We start from the raw sequence: 18794 nt of genomic DNA, 5'->3' as shown, positions 1-18794 counted from the left end.
GTCAGGGAACTAAGATCTCAATCCATGCAGCAGGGTCAAAGGAAAAAAAAGAAATCTAAATGTCAGCTGATAATTGCTACCTTATTTAGTAGCTGCTGGTCCTGCAAAAATAAAACACTTCAAACTAAAAGGAATCACAATGAATGGAGAGAGTAATATACTAAGAGCAGAGCTGTCTGTCAGTAGTTCTATCAGAAACAATTTGAATGGTGTGGATACAGACTACGCTACAGCAGGGTCTTGCTGCTGATAACAAATAGTGGTGGCTGATAAAACTCAAAAGGTTGATTTTAATAATTGACACACATAGACACACAAAGCCCCTTGAAAATGGTGATGAACTTTGATAAATTCGGATAGTTTCACAACTCTTTAACTTAGGGTTACATGATGCTAACATGATATCTTCCAGTGGTATTATTATTCAACTCTTTTCCAGACAGGTAAATAGATAAATTAATATTAGATGATTTGATGGGTAGCATCTTAGTTAAAATTAATGAAAAACAACTGAGATTTTTTAAAAAATTTGTTTGTTTACATACAGGATCAAAATCACTTAATTACTTACCCTTGCACTATCTTATGTGTTATTTGGGGAAAGCAACCCTGTCTGGTGTAAAGAACCCCTTTTGCTCTCTGAAGATGGATTTGAGAATGTGACTTTGAAGGCTAAAACTAGTAACCTGAATGTGGAACACTGAATAACTACCCCCCATAGGCATCCATATCCTAACTCCCAAAGCCTGTGAATATGTTATCTTATATGCCAAAGGAAACTTATCAACATGATTAAGTCAAGGATCTTGAGATGGGAAGATAATCCTGTATTGAAGTGCTGTAATCACAAAAGTCCTTACAGGTGGTAAAGGAGATCAGAGTGAGAACAATCTGAGGGTGTTACTCTGCTGGCTTTGAAAATGGGGAAAGAGATCACTGGCCAAGGAATGTAGACATGCTCTAGAAGCTAAAGAAGGCAAAGAAAGAGATTCTTCTCTTGAGCTTCCAGAAAGAACATCAGCTCCAAGCTATCCCCCCCCCCCTTTTTTTTTTTTGGCCACTTGGCTTGTGACCCGACCAGGGGTTGAACACAAGCGCCCTGTGTTGAAACTGCGGAGTCTTAATCACTGGACCTCCAGGGAAGTCCCCACATAGCTTCAAGTTATACCTTGATTTTAACCCATTAAGACCAATTTTAGACTTCTAACCTCTGGAACTGTAAGATAATAATTTCTGTTGTTTTAACCTATTAAATTTGCTGTAAATTTTACAGCAGCAATAAGAAACTAACATGCTGAGTCAAATAAATGATTTAGAATATTGCTTTTCAACCCGTCTATGGTGAAGATTCAGTTTTATTTATTTATTTACTTTCAATTTATTTGGCTCTGTCAAGTCTTAGTTGCAGGGCCAGAGTTTATGCGGCATCTTCCTGGACCAGGGATTGAACCCAGATCCGCTGCATTGCAAGGCAGATTATTTACCAATGAGCTGCCAGGGAAGCCCCAGCTTGTTGTTTTAATCTTGAATCATGGATCAAAATACTTATAAGATATAATTGAAAATTTATTAGAAATTAATAATTTAAAACACAAAATTAAACACCATTTAAAAAATAATAGATTAATCTGACATAACATTAATTTGTCAAATTGCTCTTAACATTCTTTAACACTTGCTCTCACTTTCTGCGCTGTTGTCCACAAGTAACAATTTGCAGATGAGCATAGGACCAAGGCCCACACTGTGAGTAGCTTTGTTTCAGGAGACGGTAATACTGAGTGGTGTCACTTTGAGGTGACAATGCCTAGAGATCTCAGCAAAGCATCTAAACCTCAATTTGTGATCATCACATAGGAGGTACAAAATCCTGCACTGGGGATTTCTGATAACCTGATGCTGACCATTACTGAAAACACTCTTTTTTCTTTTTTAAATAAAAAATGTATTTGCTATAGTCCAAGAAAAGACTCTGATGCTGGGAGGGATTGGGGGCAGGAGGAGAAGGGGACAACAGATGATGAGATGGCTGGATGGCATCACCAACTTGATGGACATGAGTTTGGGTGAACTCCGGGAGTTGGTGATGGACAGGGAGGCCTGGCATGCTGCAATTCATGGTATTGCAAAGTGTCGGACACGACTGAGCAACTGAACTGAACTGAACTGAACTGAAAAGAGTGTCAACAACAGAAATGTACATTTCAAAGAAAATATACAAATGACTTAAAAAAAAGTCAACCTTAGTAATTAAAGTAGTCCAGGAAATCCCCTGGCAGTCCAGTGGTTAGGACTCCGAACATCCACCATGCTGGAGGCAAGGGTTCAATCCCCAGTCAGGGAACTAAGATCCCACATGCCGTGTGATGTGGCCAATAAAAGAAGTCTAAATGAAGATAGAAAGTATTTATCGGTTACATCTCATCTTAAAAAGCTAAAGAAGGAAAGAAAATATCCAAGACCAGCCAGCGTTATTAAAACTAAACTCTCATTCACTACTGCTGGGAGTACAAATCAATATTTTATTTAAAACAATTCATCCCAAAGGATTATGACCCTTAAGTTTTTATGTACATTAAATTGATACTTAGATATAATTTAGTAAGAACGTAATATGAAATGCAGATAGAACTTGATTTGGCATGTCATGAAATGCAGCTAAAGACATGATTATTTAGTGTCAAAAGATAAATTTCTAAATGATTAAAAATGATATATTAATATAAAGTGATATTATTACATAGTCATTAGGTTGATTCTAAGGGATTTTATTCATTATTGTTTTATTTTTGTTTTAATAATAAGATAAAATGCTCAAGCTGTTAAATGGCAGGAATGAGGTTTTAACAGCATGTGAGTTTGGTTCAGTCACTCAGTTGTGTCCGACTCTTTGCAACCCCATGGACTGCATAAGATACGGTATAAATATTAACCCTGTGGACCTTCTGTTTTTTTTTTTTCCCCTAACATCCTCTAACTACTTCTACTCAGACTATCGTTGTTAATGTTCAGTCACTAAGTTGTGTCAAACTCTTTGCAACCCCATGGACTGCAGCACACCATACTTCCCTGTCCATCACCAACTCCCTGAGCTTGCTCAAACTAATGTCCATCGAGTTGGTGATGCCATCCAACCATCTCATCCTCTGACTATAGTTCTCACTAATCACTCACCCACCAAATGTAATTATACGTAAATAATATATTTAATGGCAAAATACATCTAAGGAAATGAAAAACTCCTTTTTTTTTCCTATCTTTGTGTGTGTGTGTGTGTGGCATGTGGGATCAGACACGACTGAAGCGACTTAGCAGCAGCATATATGTTAATCCCAATCTCCCAATTTCTCCCACCCTCTCTTCCACCTTTGGTGTCCATAGGTTTGTTCTCTGTGTTTATGTCTCTATTTCTGTTTTGGAGATAAGATCATCTATACTCTCCTTAGTTCTTAAAATAAGTTTCCCCAATTCTTTACCTATGGGACTTTGTTTTGCCACTTCTGTGTCCCTAGTACTTATAACGGTGTTTAGACACCCGATTATTTGTTCCGTGATTGGCAGCAGCATCCAAATCACTTTGTACTTCAGAGGTCAAGACTACACTGTTTCGTTTAAGTAACTTTTTTCTAACGGTAAAATTTTAAAAAAATTTATTATAAAAATGAAAAAAATAGAAATTTACAAAAAATTACTAAGAAATAGCAATTGTTAATGTATTAAGATCAATCTTTCCAGATTTTTTCTGTACTTATTTTTTAAGAATTGGATTATTTTTCTATATATTTCAAAAACTTTTTTTTTTTTTTTGCTTAAATTACTAAGGATAAGCTTTTCCTGGGTAAGTTTTCATGCCACATGTATTCTTTTATAATATTATTTATGGCTGAGTAATAATAAAACTTATGGATGCTCCATAATGCACTTAATGTTGTACAGTTAGGTTGTTGCTGCTGCTAAGTTACTTCAGTCGTGTCTAACTCTGTGCGACCCCATAGACGGCAGCCCACCAGGCTCCCCCGTCCCTGGGATTCTCCAGGCAAGAACACTGGAGTGGGTTGCCATTTCCTTCTCCAATGCATGAAAGTGAACAGTGAAAGGGAAGTCGCTCAGTCGTGTCCGACTCTTAGCGACCCCATGGACTACAGCCTACCAGGCTCCTCCGTCCATGGGATTTGCCAGGTAAGAGCACTGGAGTGGGGTGTCATTGCCTTCTCCGAGTTAGGTTGTTAAGTTTTCTCTATAAAAACATACTAAAATTAATATATCCGTAATTCTTTGTCTACTTCCGTTACTTAATTCACTCAATGAATATTTATCAAGTACTCATGATTTGTTCCTGACCTTTTGTAGCTTATATTCTAGTGGTTCCAAATAATATTCTAAAAGTGGAATTGCTGATTAAACCATTAAAAAAATTTTTTTTGTAAAATGTACACAATACCAGATTTATTGGTTAATCATTCTTAAGTGTATGGTTCAGTGGCATTCACATTGTGCTACCATCACTACCATTGATTTTCATGTCTTTTTTCACCTTGCAAAACAAAAACTGTATTTTTTTAAAGAATAACTCCCCATTCCCCATTCTCTCCTCTCCTAGCCCCTAGCAACCACCATTCTACTTTTGTCACCATTAATTTGACAACTCTAGTTATTTCATATAAGAAAGACACAGTAGGGATTTGCCTGGTGGTCCAGTGTTAAGACTCTCTGCTTTTAATGCAGGACGCATAGGCTCAGACCGTAGTCTGGAAACTGAGATCCTGCATGCCACAGGGTGGGGTCTAAACAGAAAAAGGACACAATAATTTTAAAACACTTAATACATATTGCAAACTTTTATTCCAGTTATGTTATATTAATGTATATACTGGAGATGAGTGTAATAATGTTTGTTTCCTTGCTTCCTCATCATTTTTTCACCTTGCTAATTAGATAGACAGACATTGTATTGCTTTAATCTGCTTCTGTTATTTAGAAATCCTTTTTTTTTTTTTTTTCAGTTGAGGTAGAGTTTAGTCGTTCTGGTGTACTGCAAAGGGATTCAGTGGGGGTGTGTGTGTATTCTTTTTAATCTTCATTTCCATTTTAAGTTATTACTAGATATTGAATATAGTTTCCTGTGCTATCCAGCAGGACTTTTTGTTTTCTGTTTTATCTATAGTAGTTCATATCTGCTCATTATAAACTCCTAATTTGTCCCTTCCCCCACGTTGGTAACCATAAGTTTATTTTCTATGTTTGAGTCTGTTTCTCTGTTACTTTTATCTGTTTTTTCATCCTCACTGAAGGGATTTTAGTTCCCTGATCAGGGACTGAACCCTTGCCCCTGCATTGGAAGCACGAAGTCATAACCACTGGATTGTCTGGGAACTCCCTATTTCTGTTTGGTAAATAAGTCTATGTGTATCACATTTAGATTCCACATATAAGTGATATCATGTGATATATATCTTTCTTTGTCTGGCTTACTTCCCTTAGTATGATAATCTCTAGGTCCATCCATATTGCTTAATTTGCTTATTTTTACTATTGTTGATGAATATTTTTCATGCTTATGATCACAATAAGTCTGTGGAACTGATATATTCCCCATTTCACTGATTAGAAAACCAAAGGCCAGGGAAACAATTTTTTTAGAACTTCACAGTAAGTGACAGAGAGAGCTGGGATTTTGAGTCCATAACTTCAAAACTAGTTCTAGGGCTTCTTCTGGTGCTGCTGCTGCTAAGTCACTGCAGTTGTGTCCAACTCTGCGCGACCCCATAGACGTCAGCCCACAAGGCTCCCCTGCCCCTGGGATTCTCCAGGCAAGAACACTGGAGTGGGTTGCCATTTCCTTCTCCAATGCATGAAAGTGAAAAGTGAAAGTGAAATCGCTCAGTCGTATCTGACTCTTAGCGACCCCATGGTGACTCAGTGGTAAAGAATCTACCTGCTAATGTAGGGGACATGGGTTCCATCCCTGATCCAGGAATATCCTACATGGCATGGAACAACCAAGCTGCTGCTGCTGCTGCTAAGTTGCTTCAATCATGTCCGACTCTGCGCAACCCCATAGACGGCAGCCCACAAGGCTCCCCTGCCCCTGGGATTCTCCAGGCAAGAACACTAGAGTGGGTTGCCATTTCCTTCTCCAATGTGTGAAAGTGAAAAGTGAAAGTGAAGTCGCTCAGTCATGTCTGACTCCTAGCAACCTCATGGACAGCAGCCCACCAGGCTCCTCCGTCCATGGGACTTTCCAGGCAAGAGTACTGGAGTGGGGTGCCATTGCCTTCTCTGAACTAAGCTGGTGTACCACAACTTTTTAGCCCATGCTCTAGGGCCCATGCTCTGCAACAAGAGAAGCCACTGCAATGAGAAGCTCTCACACCAAAACTAGACAGTAGACCCCACTGGCTATAACTAGAGAAAAGCCTACACAGCAATGAACCCCCAGTGCAGCCAAAAATAAATATATAAATTAAACATATATATATATATAATAACCAGTTCTACAATATTTAGCTGTATTGTCTTACTTTTGATTTTCTCATTTGGGCTGAAAGTCTAGAGTTATCTATTTTTTGTGTGTCTTTTATTTTTTAACTTTAAAAAATTTTATTTTTAATACAATTTTGAAAGGTTACTTTCAATTTACAGTGATTACAGAATATTGGTTATATTCCTCATGTTGTAGGATACATCCTTGCACTTATACCCGGTAGTTCGTACCTCCCACGCCCACACCCCTATGGTGCCCCTCCCTACTCCCCTAGAGTTACAATGTTTTTGTTTGTAGAGCCCTTAAAGAAGATCATATTTATTGCTGTGATTTTATGGGGAAAGAAAGTGAGACCCAATCAATCGGTTAATGCTTTATGACATCTCAGATCATTCATATCTTATATTTTAAATGTCCATGTTTTTCAGGGAGAGGTCAATTCTGATTCCACGTTGAAAACTGTTTCTTTGACTTTAACCCTTGTTTTTGCCATTTTTGTTTATAAGCATACATAATGGGCTGTCTCAGAGAATTCTGCCCCTCTGCCTGACTGTTAAGCTAAAGTGCCTTTGTTCATAACCTCGTCCACCTGTAAATGTCAGGAAGAAAAAAATTAACACCTCCCCCTGCCTGAGGCTTGTCACTGTAGGAGACATTGGCAAGATATGAAATGGTCTTTTTACTTTGCTTCCTCACCTCTCCACATCTCTGATCCATAAAACAACTGGGCATCCAAACCCCAAGAGAATGGTGTTTTGAGATGTTTGTCTGCCATCTTCTTGGTCAGCTGACTTTCTGAACAAAGTCATATTCCTTGCCTCAACACCTTGTCTCTTGATTTACTGATCTCTTGAGCAGTGAGCAGAGCAAGCTTGGACTTGGTAACACGTGCTTTGGTATGTCTCATAAAGTGAAAGTGAAGTCGCTCAGTCATGTCTGACTCTTTGCGACCCTATGGACTGTAGCCTACCAGGCTCCTCCGTCCATGGGATTTTCCAGGTAAGAGCACTGGAGTGGGTTGCCATTTCCTTCTGCAGGGGATCTTCCCCACCCAGGGGTCGAACCTGGGTCTCCTGCTTTGTAGGCAGATGCTTTTACCGTCTGAGACACCAGGGAAGTCATGTATCATAAAAGAATGAGTGAATTGTCTAAGCTTACAAGGTCATTGGAGGAGCCTTAACTAACTCAGATCCCCCATTCCTGATCCTGTTGCTTTTTCTGCTATATGAGGTGCCTACACACTCAATTATTGCTTTCTTTCCCTTGATCAAATGCAACTTTAATAAATAATAATGACAGAAATATTTAATGTCTATTTTCTGGAGAAGACTCTTGAGAGTCCCTTGGACTGCAAGGAGATCAAACCAGTCAATCCTAAAGGAAATCCATCCTGAGTATTCATTGGAAGGACTGATGTTGAAGCTGAAGTTTGGCCATCTGATGCCAAGAGCCAACTTATTGGAAAAGACCATGATACTGGGAAAGATTGATGCAGGAGGAGTGAGGGGCAACAGAGGATGAGATGGTTGGATGGCATCACCAACTCAATGGACATGAGTTTGAGCAAACTCCAGAAGATGGTGAAGGACAGAGAAGCCTGGGGTGTTGCAATCCATAGGGTTGCAATGAGTCAGACAGGACTGGGTGACTAAACAACAACAACAAATTAATGTCACCTTGCTTTCTCTATTTTGAAAAGCACTTGTTATCATTTAATGAATTTCCCAGCATGTGGCTTCCAGCCACCAGGAGACAACCCCCACCTATACCCTTAATCTTCTCCTCACCTCTTCTGCTGAAGAATTTGACCTTTACAATGACAAGCTGCTTTGGGGGTTTTCCCTTCCCCAGAACTTTGTAGTAACCCGACAATGCCACATTAATGATAGGAGTTCCAGTCTTGTTCTTGGCAGCATTCACCCATGTCTGCTCACTGACCTAGGTCCACAGTTTATCAAGATTGACAGTTGGGCAGAATCTCTGGTTCCTCTTAAGTGGTAATCTCTCATATCAATTTTCCCAAAGTAACCTGGTTGATATCTGTTGACATGGATGCTGTGGTGATGCCTGGCACCAGCATTACCTTGGCCTCCCTGGTGTTTCCAGTGTTTGCGTGTGGCCGTGGCTGTGGCTCATGGGGTCCTAAGTCTTCCTTAGTCAGGGTGGCATGTTGGCAGCCTTGACAAAAGAGCATGTCACCTTGCTTTTATGGAGTGCTCACCATTTGTCAGATATCCTGAGCTTGGCACATGCATTATCTCTTCAGATCCCGTCAGCAACTCAGCAAAGAATACTTTATTCTCACTTCACAGTTGAATGATGTGCCCTTGATCACACAACTGGTAAGTGGTGGAACCGAATTTTGAATGAGTTGATCTGATTCTTTCTTTCCTTTTTTGTGGCTATGCTGGGTCTTCATTATGGCAAGCAGGCTTCGCTAGTTGTGGCACATGGGCTTAGTTGGTCATGGCATGTGGAATCTTAGTTCCCCAACCAGGGGTTGAACCCATGTCCCCTGCATTGCAAGGTGGGTTCTTAACCACTGGATCACTAGGGAAGTCCCCAGTTAGTCTGATTTCTGACTTTAAATCAGGAAAGTTAAATGGAGAGAATCAAAGTGCAGCATCCATTTATTGTTGAAAACAGGTGGGGTTTGTAGACTAAATGCACTTCCCCGGTGGCTCAGAGGGTAAAGCGTCTGCCTACAGTGCAAGAGACCCGGGTTCAATCCCTGGGTGGGGAAGATCTTCTGGAGAAGGAAATGGCAACCCACTCCAGTACTCTTGCCTGGAAAATCCCATGGACGAAGGAGCCTGGTAGGCTACAGTCCATGGGGTAGCAAAGAGTTGGACACAATTGAGCGACTTCACACGTTCACACACAGAGCGCAAGCAGAAGTAGGAGAAATGGGAATGGAGAGGATGTGGCTCTCCAAAAGAGCAAGGCCTTTGGAAATAGCACCAATTCATTCATTCATTTTTTCGGTTTTAAGTTGCACAGATACCTATTGAATGTCTGCTACGTGGCAGACACTTTCCTTGGCAGTGGAGAAACCTTGAGGAAAAGACACATCACTTGTCCTTGCCCTCTGTAGCTTATATTCTGTTAGCTTAGAATAATATTCTAGAAATGGAATTGCTGATCAATAAGGACATATAGTCCTTGGACATATTGTTGACCAAAAAGGACATATGGCCAATAAGGACATATAATATAGCACAGGGAACTAAACTCAATATTTTATAATAACCTATAAGGGAAAATAACTTGAAAGAGAAATTAGTTTGATATTATATAATTCAAACTAAATCACTTTGATGTACACCCGATGTACCACATTGTACATCAACCACGCATGTATGCTCAGTCATGTCCAACTCTTTGTGACCCCGTAAACTGTAGCCCTACAGGCTCCTCTGTCCATGGGGATTCTCCAGGCAAGAATACTGGAGTGGGTTGCCATTTCCTCCTCCAGACATCAACTATATGTCAATTTAAAAAATAAAAATAATTTGTCAAAAGATTGAAATGGAATTACTAGTCAAAGGATATGACTATTTTTTATTTTGAAAAATTGTGGTAAAATGCATATTACATAAAATTTTATCATTTTAATCATTCATAGGTATGCAGTTCAGTGGCATGAAGTACACTCATTAGGTATATTCACATTGTCATCAATTTCTAGAACAGTTTCCATCTTACAGAAGAGAAACTTTATGCCCATTAAACTCCTTATTCCCTATTCTTAGCATTTAGAATGAAAGATACTTAAATAAAAGGATATGATTCGCAACCCTCAAGGAGTATGTTATCTGGGAGGGATGTAGGCAAAACACAGTGAAATGCAGCAAGAATTCTCATGGATGCGAACTCAAGACTCACGGGAGAAACAGGAAGTATCCAGACCTGTTTTGGTAACTCAAGGAAGTCTTTGCAGTGGAAGTGACCTTTGACTTTGGTCTGTGCAAAGGCTCTGAGGTGAAATAAGCTCATAGAAGAAATAAAAATACATCAGTATCATTAAAGCATTAACACTGAAGATGCTGAGTATTAGAAAATGAAACTGGCTAGGGAGATGGGTACCAAACCATAAATGTCCTTAAATGTCAAACTATGGAGTTATTTTATCCTGTAAATGGTGAGAAATTATTATATATTAGAAACAACATTTTGTTTCTCCTTTGGGAAAATAAGCTCTTAAACAGAATCTTGGAGGGCACAAACAAAACCTTATGTGCACCAGGACCCAGAAAAAAGGAGCAGTGATCCCCCAAGAGACAGCCAGACTTGCCTCTGAGTGTCCAGGAGCCTCTGGCAGAGGCATGGGTGGACAGTGGCCTGCTATGGGGTCAGGGGCACTGACTACAACAGTCCTGGCTTAAGTCCTTTTGAAGGAGGTTCTTAAAATAGGTGGTATTTAAAAATAGGTGGGAGAGAAACTGACCAAATTCAGAGAGCCTGATGTTAAAGGGTTTGAGTTTATGAATGGTTACAATTTAGGGCAATGATTTGTGACCCCAAATCATTCACGAGTCTAGAAAACTACCCCCTTTCCTACCACTCTCAAACAATCTAAAAGGCTCAAATGATAAATTTACATAAAGTGAAAATCAGTGAAAGTGAAGTTGCTCAGTTGTGTCCTACTCTTTGCCACCCGTGGACTGTAGCCCACCAAGCTCCTCCGTCCATGGGATTCTCCAGGCAAGAATACTGGAGTGGGTTGCCATTTCCTTCTCCAGGGGATCTTCCTGACCCAGGGATCGAACCCAGGTCTCCCACACTGCAGGCAGACGCTTTAACCTCTGCACCACCAGGGAGGCCCAAATTTACGTAAAACAGTTGCTTATTGCTTATAGAAATGAAAGGCAATGAAAAAAAATATATATTCTTTCCATCTACTGTAATAATAAAATTTATCAAGATAAAAAAATAGGTGGTATAAAATAATGTAAAATGATAATGTCTCTGTTCTCAAAAAGCTTGAAAGTTATTTTCTCTACAGACAAGCTGATGCTTCTGTAGCATCTGAAAAGACTTATAGTTGTTAGGCCAAAACAAAAACCCAAACAGAAATTGGTCTATGCTGCCTTGTTTAAGCTACTCAATAACCTCCATGCCTTTCCACATGTAATTATTTCAGCCCTGAATGTCTACTAAGCTCTGCAGGGTTTTTTTTGTTTTTTTTTTTTCCGCTGTGAACACTTTGTGTGTTCTTCCCTGGTGAAGCACAGAGAAGAATCCGCCTGCCAGTGCAGGACACATGAGTTTGATCCCTGGGTCAGGAAGATTCCGTGGAGAAGGAAATGGCAACCCACTTCAGTATTCTTGTCTGGAGAATCCCTTGGACAGAGGAGCCTGCAAGCTGCAGTCCTTGGGGTCACAGAGCTGGACAAGACTGAGCGACTGAGAGCATGCATATTTGTCTAATTAGACTATGAATGAGAAGACCTTGAGCTACTAATACGTTTCCAGCACTCATCTCAGCGCCTTGCACATAATAGATGCTTAGTAAATGTTTGTTAAATTAGTAAATCTCCTTTCTACTCTGTCTACTGCTGGCAAATTTCAGATGGTTATAGAGTTAGCTCCATGCATGGGTAATCTCTTGTGAAATTTTTTTCTGGAACGGTAGAACTAGGGAAGAGGAAAAAAAAATTCTGTTCTTTTGTATTCAATTGCCTTTGAGAGCTGGGAAGAGAGCAGTTCACACCTGATTATCATACGTCAGATAAATCAGCAGCACCTGAATTGCTGGGCAGCTCAGCGCTAGAGCTCTCTGCGGCTTCACCTCGGCCATGCTGCCTTCCCTAGCAGCCTTGGCTCTCTGCCTCCTGTACACTCTGGCCTTGGGCCAGACACTGCAATTCCATGAACATGTCTTTCTCCGATTTCTGGGCTTAGACAAAGTGCCTTCACCCAAGAAATTCCAACCTGCGCCTTCCATCTTGAAGAGAATTTTCCAGGCTCAAGAGGCAGCAGCCAGCACCGGCATCTCCAAAGACTTGTGCTACGTGAAGGAGCTGGGCGTCCGTGGAAACATCCTCCGGCTTCTCCCAGATCAAGGTGAGGACTTTGGAGTGTTTCCTAGAGGAGAATCTGGGGTGAAGAAAGGAATAAAGGGGGAGTAATAATGACTCAGATGGTGAAGAATCCGCCTGCAAGGCAGGAGACCTGGGTTCCATCCCTGGGTCGGGAAGATCCCCTGGAGGATGGCATGGCAACCCACTCCAGTGGGAATTCCCCATGGACCGAGGAGCCTGGCGGGCTACAGTCCGTGGGGTCGCAAAGGGTTGGACATGACTGAGCGACTAAGCACAGCACGACGATGACCCAGGGGTTTGTGGAAGGCCCTGTGCTGGCATTTTACCTGTTTTACCTAATTGAATTTCAGCCACTGTCCTGAGAGAAAGGCAGGTATTCTTACCAAGTTTTTAACAATGAGGAAATTGAGGCTCAGACAGGAGATAACTTGTAACCTATTCAAGATCATACAGCTAGTATGTGAACAAAGCCAGGAGTTGAAATGTTTTATTTTGTTTTATTTTCTGAATCAACAGTTTTGCGCTGCAGTTTAGGTAGTGGGGAGGAGGTGGGAGGGTGGAATTAGGGTTCAGTTTCCCACTCTTGAGCCCACACTTTACGCATCCCGGTGCCTTTGAGCTCAGTGTGTCTGTAAATTTTGCTTCCCCTCCTCACCTCCCCCGATCCTTTTGATGGGTAGAAAAGGCTATTCTGGATTTGTAACTACAGAGGGATAATATATGCCGCTGTCATACCTTTTAGGCTAAGGATCTGAGTAAGTGCCATTCAGCAATTTGCGAAACGGACCACCCACCAAAAATTACCCAGATCAAGTGTTAAAAGTTGATTCTCCAGTCTAGTTCCTGCTCCCACCTGATTCTTATTCAAAGTCAGCGATGGGTGTTGTAATCTGCATTTCTATATAGACTCCCAGGTGGTTCAGATGCAGAATTGAGAGCTCTGGTTGGTTAGTTTTACAGCAACTGGAAATAAGATTTGAGTCCAAGAGGCATTTATTGGATACTTGACTAAGTGCCAGGAAATCTGTAAGACATGAAAATACAGAGACCGAAGTCTGCCCTTTAAGAGTTTATAGGAAGGAAAAAAAAAGTTTATAGAAAAGATGGATGACTTCCATATGTCCTGCTTAGTGTCTCGTTAGAGGCTCATGGCCTTGGGTGTGGAGTTCCAGGGATGATTTCTGGAGAGTTTAAGAGGTGAGGGGAACTAGCTTAAAGGATTTTCCAAGGAGAGAGTAGGAAATAGCTGAGGCTGCTGCCTTCCCTTCCCCGTGGGGGAAAAAAAAATTTTTGTGATGATCAAAATTTTATCTAATGATACAAGAAAAGGACATAATCTCATAATCCTTCCTCCCTAACCCTCCCCCTGGAGAAAACCATTAATAGTTGTATATTCTTCCAGACTTTTCTTCTTTACATATATAAACTTGTAATATTTTTATAAATGGAATCATGCTATACATACATTCCTCCTATATTATGAACATTTTGTACAAGAGCATATAGTGAACTTATCCCTGTTTTAATGGTTACATGATATTCCATTGAGTAGACATAATGCTACAATTTATGTAACTGATGCCCTGTTGATGGATATAAACATATTATACATAGTGTAGCTTTGTATCTGCTGTGTACATGTGTGCACTTTTACTTTTATTTCCATAGGATCTTAGAGGATTGTTGTATTAAAGAGTAGGCACGTGTATACTTTTTTTTACATTTCTACTTTTAATATACAGCAAATAGCCTCTAAAATTATACTCTACAATCAGTGTATGAGAATTCTCACTTACTCTGACAGTAATCGCTTTAAAAATAGAAACTTATTGAGGTATAATGTACATTCAGAAATGTGAGTGAATTGTAGGAAACAGCTCCATGAATTTTTGCAGAATAACTAGTGCCCAGATTAAGAAATAGTAGATGACCAGCGCCCCAGAGGCTCCTTCATGCCCCCTTCTGGTTAAGCACTGCTTCTCAAGGGTAATTTCTCTCCTGACATCTAACATCACATACTAGTTTTGTCCGTTTTTTAACTTCATGTCAGTGAAATTGTGGAATGTGTCCTTTCTCACGTCTGGCTTCTTTCACTCTACAATTGTGAGATTTATCCACACTGTATATATTTGTAGTTCTTTCTCATTGCTGTATAGGATTTTACTCTGTTGGTGTGTGGCGGTGTACTTCCTGCTACACTGTGGGGTCGTTAGGTAACAACACTCTTTCAGCTTTTAACTTTTGTTAATCTGGTAGCAAAACAAGATCTTGTTGTTTTAATTTCTGTTTCTTTAATAAAGTGAAATGGTGCATTTTCAAATGAATAATTTATTTGCTTATGTATTTAAAACATATTTATGTTGTCTTTTTCTTCCAGCTTTATTGAGATATAATTGACATGCAGTGCTGTATAAGTCTAAGGTAGACAGCATAATGTTTAATATATGCACACACATATACATACACATCACGAAATGATGATCACAGTAAGTCCCGTAGAGGAATTCCATGACAGTGTCCAGCGTTTAATGAACTTCGCATTTTCACAACTGTGGCCTGGGTTTAATACCTGGCCAGGGAACAAAGATCCTGCAAGCTGCAGAGTGCTGCCAGAAAATAAGTTTAGTGAACATCTATCATCTCATTAGATACAAAGTTAGTGACATAGAAAACAATTTTTTCCTTGTGATAAAAACTCTTAGGATTTACTTACTCTCTTAACTTTCATATACAACATACAGCAATATTGATTATATTTATCATGTTTATCTCAATGTGAATCGTTCATTTTTATTTTCCAAATAATTGCCTATTTATATATTATGACCTTTTTCCTGTTTAGGATTCTTTTCCTTAATGATTCGTGAGGCCTGTTAATCATTCGCAAAAGCTGTTTATAAACATATTGCAAGTATTCTTGGTTGTCCTTTTTGCTTTTAATTTTGTTAGTGAAAAAATTTCATTAATGGTGTCTCTTTAAATACAGTTTTTTTATATCTATGTTTTCAAATCTGTTCCTCTTTTCCTCTCTGGCTTTTATTTTTTTTTAAATCACACCTAAGGCATCACCGACTCGATGGACGTGAGTCTGGGTGAACTCCGGGAGTTGGTGATGGACAGGGAGGCCTGGCGTGGGGTTGCAAAGAGCTGGACACGACGAGTGACTGAACTAACTAACTAAGGAATGTGATTTAGTGATATGAGTAAAAAGTGAGACTAGTATATTAGGATTCGAACTATGAACAGGAGAGATCAACTGTTTAGAGAGGATGAGAAGGATAAGCTCTGTGAAAACTTCCCTGAATTTGCTAGTCAGTCAACATTCAAGATAGATGTTTATTTCAGTGGAGTAGTAACAGTAAGAGAGTTGGGAAGTAGGGACTTCCCTGGTGGTCCAGCGGTTAAGCCTCCAAGCTTCCACTGTAGGGGTCATGGGTTCAAGCCCTGGACAGGGAGATCCCACATGCCAAGTGGTGTGGTCAAAACAGAAAGAAAGCAACAGAAGACTATATGGTAAAAGGAAGAGATAGCAAACATAGGCTTTTTTTTTTTTTTTTCCTTTTTTTTAGAGAAGATAGTTAACAAAAAGAAACAGACAGGACTTTTTTGGTGATCCAGTGACTAAGACTTCACGCTCCCAGTGCAGGGGGCCCAGATTCAATCCCTGGTCAGGGAAATAGAGCCTACGTGGCACAAAAGTGGCATGTATTCATGTATTCAAAAGCATAAGACTAGAGGTTATTAGCACTGAAAGTATTAGGACTTTGTGCTTCCACTACTGGGATCCAGGTTTGATCCCTTGTCAAGGAACTAAGATCCTGCTAGATGAACTGTGTGGGCCAAAAAAAAAAAAAATTACCTAAAGATAAAATATAAGGGAGCACCAGACAGCCATTACGGGCGGGATGACTGGTGTTTGTTTTGAAGTCCTTCTAAGTGGTTACAACTCTTGACAGCATAGGACGTTCTTTGTGCAACAGGTCCTTTTGGCAGTTCTGTTGAAGCCAGTGAACCCTTTCTCAGAATAATTGTTTCTACGCTGCTGCTGCTAAGTCTCTTCAGTCATGTGCGACCCCATAGACGGCAGCCCACCAGGCTCCCCCATCCCTGGGATTCTCTAGGCAAGGACACTGGAGTGGGTTGCCATTTCCTTCTCCAGTGCGTGAAAGTGAAGTCGCTCAATTGTGTCGGATTCTTAGCAACCCCATGGTCTGCAGCCTACCAGGCTCCTCCGTCCATGGGATTTTCCAGGCAAGAGTACTAGAGTGGGTTGCATTGTCTTTTCCGAATTGTTTCTATGCCTAAAGTTAAACATTCTGTTTTAAAATAAGTCAATTAAATATGGAAATACATTTATAGAAACATTATAAAAATAAATGTGTGTATGTTAATATAAATGATGCTTTTGTGCAACAAGTAACAAGATCTATAGAAAGGATTATACCATCAATTCAGAGTAGTTCAAGCATAAATGGTACTTTAAAATGTTTGCAACAACTTAATATATGAACATACCTGATTTTTATTGGTAACAGTGTCATAGGCTCTTAGAATATTATTGGGATTTGTTGCCTATGTTCACAATTGAAAGAAATGCTAAATTTCACTTCGAGTTTACTGAAGATAAAGATGTGATTCTTTTTCCCATCTAAGATTATAGACCTTCTAAATCCTATTCAGGATCCCTTGGGGATGTGCAGTTATGAAGACAAGTACCTCTGGTCATAGATAAGGAGTGAGAGAAACAAATCCTCCCAAATGGAGGAATTGAGTGTAACTGAGAATTTCTTGTCCTCTTTTTATTTGCTGTTTTGTTTTATTTTTCTGGCCACACCCCATGACTTCTGGGATCTTAGTTCCCCAACCAGGGATTGAACCCATACCTCCTCACCACTGCACCACCAGGGAGGCCTTCCCTGCCCTTATTTTGTGTGTGTGGATATACATATACCATTTGACACTGATATGATCACACAGGTTGGGGTGAAGTGAAAAATCTCATGGTGACTCTCACATCTTTCTGTTCCCATCTAGGCTCTTTCTTTTACTCCGAGAACCTTTCGCACGCCCCCTGCCTACAGAAGCTCCTGTCCTTTAACCTGTCTGCCATTGGGGATGAGGAGCAGTTGACAATGGCCCAGCTGGGCCTGGACTTGGGGCCCAGCACTTATTATAACCTGGGACCAGAGCTGGAACTGTCTCTGTCCCTGGTTCAAACGGAGCCCCATGGCACAGACCAGTCCACCCTGAAGATGCGTAAAATGTTTACACTGCAGTCAGTACCGTGGCCTCAAGGTGTCCTTCACTTCAACCTGCTGGATGCGGCTAAGAGGAATAATGACCCCCGCAAGAATTTAGCTTTGTTTCTAGAGATAGTGGTCAAAGGAGGCAGAGCCTCAGGGGAGAATTTTCAGCTCGAGGGCACCTGCGCCAGACTGAGACGCTCTCTTCACACTTCACTGCTGGTGGTCACCCTCCACCCTGAGCAGTGCCAATCTCCCTCCCGCAAGAGGAGGGCGGCCGTCTCTACCTCAAAGGCTGCTTGCAAGAGCCTCTGCCATCGCCACCAGCTGTTTATCAACTTCCGGGATCTGGGTTGGCACAAGTGGATCATCGCCCCCAAGGGTTTCATGGCCAATTACTGCCATGGAGAATGTCCTTTCTCACTGACAATTTCCCTCAACAGCTCCAATTATGCTTTCATGCAAGCGTTGATGCACGCTGTCGACCCGGAGGTTCCCCAGGCTGTCTGCATCCCCACCAAGCTGTCCCCCATCTCCATGCTCTACCAGGACAATGATGACAATGTCATTCTACGGCATTATGAAGACATGATAGTTGATGAGTGTGGGTGTGGGTAGACTGGCAGCAGTAGACTAGAAGGGGTGCTCTTGGGGTAAATGCTCTAATAATAAAACTACCTGTTTATGACCTTTGGATCTGAATTGTCAGTATGTTTATGCTTACAGTTTATCATCATTATCCACGATTAATGATGTCGCCTAGTTATACACACGCACACACACACAGGGTCTTAATGAACTCAGTTAATTTCTGCATCATGCACCTGAGGGTATATTACAGTCTAGATAGAAGGAAACTGGAATTTATTGATAGCCTATTATGGGCAGGCACTATTCTATGCATTAACTTATAAATACATTTCACTGCTCTTTGAGGTAAGCATTATTATTTATGTTTCATAGATAAAGCAGTTGAGACTTAAAGCAGCTAAATATCCAATTTTTCTAGAGGCATCAACTTTG

General features: G+C 40.5%; 1 protein-coding gene across 1 annotated transcript; it reads left to right on the top strand.

Annotated features, from left to right (window-relative positions):
• Positions 1–12244: 12244 nt before the first annotated feature.
• On the top strand, positions 12245–18459 carry GDF3 (growth differentiation factor 3). The gene is made up of 2 exons (XM_004006902.6): positions 12245–12550; positions 17563–18459. Exons 1-2 carry the CDS (start codon positions 12283–12285, stop codon positions 18387–18389), a joined length of 1095 nt encoding a protein of 364 aa, XP_004006951.3. The 5' UTR covers positions 12245–12282; the 3' UTR covers positions 18390–18459.
• The last annotated feature ends 335 nt before the right edge of the window (positions 18460–18794 follow it).

Source organism: Ovis aries, chromosome 3 (assembly GCF_016772045.2).
Source record: "Ovis aries strain OAR_USU_Benz2616 breed Rambouillet chromosome 3, ARS-UI_Ramb_v3.0, whole genome shotgun sequence".
In the NCBI taxonomy this organism is placed as follows: Eukaryota; Metazoa; Chordata; class Mammalia; order Artiodactyla; family Bovidae; genus Ovis; species Ovis aries.
Note: the sequence above shows the minus strand (reverse complement) of the source record. Positions and strands in the feature narration are given on the sequence as shown.